Consider the following 6,000-nt stretch of genomic DNA (forward strand, 5'->3'; position numbering starts at 1 on the left):
CCTCATCTGAATGTGTTTGTTATGAAAAAGGCCAAGTGTCACATGAGATTTGTGTTTATGTCGTAGGTCATTTGAGAGAATGAAATCCATACGTATTCCATCTGAACTAGTTTTTTCGATTAAAACTCGCATCAAAACAGGCATTCAGAATATTCTGAAATAATACATGGAGGAAAGAACAGCAACTAATTGATGAATTCCATCCATTTTCAGATCCGCTTTATCCTCACAAGGGTCGCGGGGCATGATTGGAGCCTATCCCAGCTGTCTTAAGGAAGTGGGCGGGGCACACCCTGAGCCGGTCGGCAGCCAATCACAGGGCACACAGAGACGAACAACCATCTGCGCTCAGACCCACAACGAGGGACTATTTAAAGTGTTCAACCAGCCTGCCATGCATGTTTTTGGAATGTGGGCGGAAACTGGCTTACCCTGAGAAAACCCCCACAGAACATGCACACAGAAAGGCCGGAGCCGGGATCGAACCCACGACCTTTGCACTGTGAGGTCGATGCACTAACCACTCGAACACCAGGCCACCACTAATTGACTTGACTATAAATTAAGTCCATAGTCAAATGAAGTGAAATGCCCATCCATATTAGGGACCTAATCATAAATGTGCTTATCATCTCCAATTAGACGTAGCACACTGTTATCTTACCAAGTCGTATTTAAGGAGGAATCAGAGTTCAAATGGGGGAGGGGGGGGGGGGGGCATTGATGCTATATAGAAAATGAAGGGTACACTAGTGAAAGAGAAAGGATGACAAATAGTATGACGGGGCAAAACACATGGGAGCACTGGGCATAGAGGGTTGATATATAGATAGGTGAAAAGACATGACGAGGCTAAAACAGAGGGGAAGAGATTAAACACACTGTGTGGCCATCTCACTATTGAGTCCTACTGAGGCCATGCAGCCGTACATCCGCCTTTGCTGTGTTGTTTAAATACCAGCCGGTATTTAGGAGTTCACTGAGGAGATTTGGTTATCTGATGGGAGGAGCAGGATTACTGCCCTGAGAGTAGCACAGGGAATCAACAAAAGGAATCAAGGTAGGGAGACATTTGCATTTTACACCGACGAACAACTTAAGTGGAAACGAGTCATGCAGCCTCCTGTCTGGCACATCGCAATTCAAATCAGATATGCGTTCAATTTTTCATGCGGCAATTACGGAGAGCTGGACCTCTGTGGCTTTGGCGGAGACTTTCCGATGTGGAAATCATAGGGTCCTTTTACAATATTAAATATGACAACGACGTTAATAATTGTATAGCTTTGGAAGGTGGGAGGGGGTTGTGGATGCTCAATATTCTGAAAGCTATGTTGCTTCATAAAAAAAGTTATTTTCATCAGCCTTCCTGTTGTTCATAAACATTGTTATTATTATAAAACTGACAATAAATGTGATGGCTGAAATGTGATTCCAACCAAATGGACCTCTCGTTGTAGTCTTTGAAATCAATAAACATTGAGTTTGAAATAGCCTCGGGCCAATGAAAAATGTCTTGCTTATGCTTGTTCGGAATCTATTTGTGTATGCCACACATATTGTCAGGTATGGGGAATAAAAAAATGTCATTTGCAGTTATTTAGTCATGACCTTGGTTACTGACCACAAAGCGGAAAAAACACACTTTTGAGGAAAACACTGACGGTAATATTTCCACTTTAACGTTCCTCATTCACTCCATCTTTTCTCACGATGGCAATCAACACTTTATATTAGCTACCACAACATACAGTGCTATTCATACACTATATATATATACATACACACACACACACACACACACACACACACACACACACACACATATACTTTGTTCAAGTGTGAGGTGCCTAAACTTGTCCGACTTCTATTGTGTTGGAATTTCTCTCCCTCATGGTTGACATGACAAGCCGATATCCCCCCCCCCCCCCATTCCCCTAATCTTAGTCTTCCACCCAAGGCTTTGCTGATCTCAATTCCAAAGCAATGCAACACCACCATCTACAGGGTTTCAACTGTTTCCATACCTGAATTTCACAGACAAGCTGAACAAGGCCCTCTTACCCGTTGAAACGCATAACTGGCGAATACATATTTGCTGGTGGTAGTCAACGGTTGGATTCCAGATGACATGAAAAAAAATTGGGATTCAGAGTCAGCAATAACAATCCTTATGAAAGTGTATTGCTCGTAATTGCTCCTGCAATATTATTTTTGCAGCTGTACTAGTTGACAACTGGAGACATATGAGTGCAGGAGACACATCAGGTGAGTGACCTAACATAGTCCATCCTATCTCCTACAATACACATTACTGCAAGACACTAAAGTGACTCATTCATCTCTGCTGTCATAAAAAATCTTTTTGGACATAGTTCATCCCATTCGCCACAAGCATGTACAATAGCTCACCGCTGTGTTATGGGTCAGTCAAGCCAGGTAGAATGTCCAAGGAGACCACAGACTAAATGCATGTAACACATATTTTTGTAATTTAATCATTCCTCAATTAGATTCAATTTTTTTTCTTTGATGTTTGCACACAGGCACTGTCACTTCACTTTATATATGTAAATTTCAGGATGAATAGATTTTAAGAGTGCAGCTTTAACGCAATTATATCCCACGCTGGTCTAACAAAGTCAGTTGTTCTGTTCGTCTTTTTAATCCAATTACAACCTGTGAGATTTCATTGCTTTGACAAGTAAAAACAAGAAAGTGAAGTAACACATGCAACCAGATGCCGTAAACGGAAGTTATTGTGAATAATGCAGAGGAACTCACGCCAATTACATCAGCAAATGAAGTTATTGATTTATGGTCCTGTACTAAAAGTATTACTTTATTCTCATTAAAGGCATCAAAGGTTTATTTGAAAAATACTTCAGAGGGAAGTTACGGGAATACTCTGCATGTAGTGTCGAGTGTCGCACTTCCCTGTCCCTTATAAAGTGAATTTGGCCAGAGTGGAACATTTCATGTTTTTAAAAACAATTATAATAATCAATACTTTTGATGACCGTTTAGAGAAAAAGAGAATCTCGAATTCACCACCTCAAGAAACTAAATCAGTCAAACCGATATTTGGTATAGTAATTAAAGATTCTAAGAAGTATTTTTCTATGTGTGTAATGAATAAGTCTTTCACTTTTTAATTGAACTACTGAAATAATAAATGAAGAGTTGCAGTCACATTTGAAGGGATTTATTTAGAACAGTTGCTAAATCTCATGACCATGCTTAAAATGATACAGCGAGCAAGTTCCAAGTTGACAGTACCTTTTCCAGTAGTTTTCTGTATCTCAGGGTGGCTTGTTCGATGAGATCCCTCACAGTCCATCCCTCTTTACAAGGAACCACCACACCCATTTGTCCAAATGTTACTGTCACTTTCATTGTGGGACTCTTCCCTGAAGTTTTAGGTGATGGCAGGAGAGCTGTGTCGTAGTGGATAAAACTGCAGAGTGGTAGAACAGAACACTGGAAGCCTGGGGGAAGCAAGCACACAGTGAGTGGAAGAAAATGTCAGTGAGTCGTGGTGTATAAGGAACCAGAAATGCTGAGCAAAATGACCTGAGCTAATGAGAGTTGTCACGTCACAATACTTCTGACAAACACTGTGTCTGATGTTTAAAATGGGGAACCATGACTTTTAAAGCCACAGGTTAAACAGCATCAAAAATAATACTGGGGATGTAAAAGGTTTACACAACCTGTTGAAATGATTACCGGTACTGATGTAAAAAAAACGATCCAAAATAAATCAAATGTTTTTCCATCATTAAAGTGACCTATAACCTAACTGCACAACTCGATTGACATTCTTGAGGGGAGTAAAAATTACCAACTGAAAAGTGGTGCAGCTTTTCAAGATTTTCTCTGCTTTAACTAGTGCGCAAAAATTCAAAATACGAGCGCTGCGTGGCGGCAATGAACTCAACTCACGTCACAACAAGCAGCAGTTGGAAGACAAACAATTCTCCAAAAAGAGGCTTCAAGCCGTTAACTGCCACTCCGGGTTGAAGTTTACAGTCAAACTAAACTTTAAACAAAGACTTGTATTTGAGACAAACATAACGGCTTTAAGTCTGCTAGCTTAATGCTAATACTGTACAAAATGGGAAAACGCCATGGATGGACTCCCAAAAATCATCAGTGCTGCATGACCCCTTGAGCTACAGATATTGTAACACAAAAGGTGCAGCGACACATGTAGACATCCATCCATCAATCAATTTTCCAATCTGCTTTATCCTCCCAAGGGTTGTGGGGGGTGCTGGAGCCTATCCCAGCTGTCTTCAGGCAGTAGGCGGGAGACACCCTGAACTGTTTACCAGCCAATCGCAGGGCACACAGAGACGAACAACCATACGCGTTGACGCTCACACCTAGGGAAATTTTGAGTGTTCAATCAGCCTGCCATGCATTTTTTTGGAATATGGGAGGAAACCGGAGTACCCAGAGAAAACCCACGCAGGCCCGGGGAGAACATGCAAACTCCACACAGGAAGGCCAGAGCCTGGATCGAATTCATGACCTCTGCACTGCGAGTTCAACGCACTAACCACTGGACCGCCTTCACCTGTAGACAGATACTGTAAAGTAACAATACTAACAGGCATGTATTCTTTGTCTGTGAGGAAATAAAATTACGGCAGCCACCTCAATTGAAACGTGTCAACAACTGCTTTAGTTATTTATATTCTACTTAATTATATTATGACTGTATGTGTTTTTTATACAGTACATAATAGAATGGTATATTGTAACAAAATATTGTGCACCAAACATTTCTTTCGAAATTATGGCCAAAAAGCTCAAAATTAGATTCTTCAGCCCATAACGCATTTTCTGTCATGTGATTAATTGATTTTATTTTTTTTATTCTCAAGTCATTTTACAAAAGCAAAATGGGTGCCTTCGCTCAAGAAAGTTTAGGACACATCGCTGCACTGTCTGCACTCTTTATTCTCTATGGGTCACTTTTTTAACCTTCACGTCTTTATTGGTGGCAGACGATTGCGTCTCAGTGACTTTTTGTACCGTTGGAGTTTCAGTGCAGGTTATTTTTGTGACATTTCACTGCACAATACTGTCCAATGTTCTCTGAAGTTGCCTTGGCAGATGTTGGTATCATCTGCTGTCACTTAGCTAAATAAATTAGCTTCGTAAGGTGGAAACTAGCAGCGCTAACGTAACAAGCCCAGCAAGGCAGCATTCCGTTACAAGCGCAACACGTATATGCGTAACTGCTGGTCTCCCCGTGATCTAGTCGAAAGAAACGTGTTAGAAAGGTGGAGTTTAGCATCATTTCAAAACATTCCCATTCGATTTCAGCAGCCCGACTTCCGAGCTAGCTCACGTTAGCTACCTTAGCTGAACTTTGTAGGAAAACGTGAGGTCGCTCAGGCATCATTCCACAAGTTTTGCCCCCCCTCTTCTCATGTTTCCTTTCTCCAAGCCCTCGGTGACGTCCACTTCATCGCTCAGCGTCACTTGATTGCGCGTCGTTTTCACATCAGACGAACTGGAAGCGACGCGTAACGGACAGGTAAAGACTTTGGGGAAAGTTTTGGGGATTCCTTCCCAAGTGTCGCTCCTGCTGGCCAGTTCCTGACCAGCGCTTCCACAGCAGGCTGGCTGCTACTTTCTTAAAGAGACAGTACACAAATGCGCCAGCATGTTATTTTCATTGTTTGATCGGGTGGCCGCCAGCACGCCCGCGACCCGCCTCAGCGTCTGATAACGGACACTTGATTGAGAAATTCGGTGACATTTTCGAAAGTTTGTTTCTATTCCACCAAAGTAACAAGGTTGACTAGTATCTGTCATGCAAACATTGCAACCCGTTCCAAAATAACCAACCATTAATCATCGCATACTGTCACCTAAAACACATCAAACCACTGAAGCCAATCAAAATATTCTATTTTGCATAACATCATACACAATTTGATGGCTCTTCAAAGATGAAACCCCTCCTTGCGAGACGGAGCCCGC

At 41.8% G+C, this 6,000-nt stretch overlaps 1 protein-coding gene across 5 annotated transcripts in view; it reads right to left on the reverse strand.

The window, feature by feature from the left end:
* LOC147198052 (partitioning defective 3 homolog B-like) overlaps nucleotides 1-5,615 on the reverse strand; it is a 124,257-nt gene extending 118,642 nt beyond the window's left edge. For all 5 annotated transcript variants that reach the window (XM_086124012.1, XM_086124009.1, XM_086124013.1 and 2 more), the window contains exons 1-2: nucleotides 5,372-5,615; nucleotides 3,280-3,488 (exon numbers count right to left, since the gene is read on the reverse strand). In XM_086124012.1, the coding sequence (XP_085980138.1) occupies nucleotides 3,280-3,396 (117 nt within the window). In that variant the 5' untranslated portion in view covers nucleotides 3,397-3,488; nucleotides 5,372-5,615. The remainder of the gene's footprint in view (nucleotides 1-3,279; nucleotides 3,489-5,371) is intronic.
* Between the last annotated feature and the right edge of the window lie 385 nt (nucleotides 5,616-6,000).

Source organism: Hippocampus guttulatus, chromosome 11 (assembly GCF_054856545.1).
Source record: "Hippocampus guttulatus isolate MCC_2025c chromosome 11, RoL_Hgut_1.0, whole genome shotgun sequence".
Classification (NCBI taxonomy): domain Eukaryota; kingdom Metazoa; phylum Chordata; class Actinopteri; order Syngnathiformes; family Syngnathidae; genus Hippocampus; species Hippocampus guttulatus.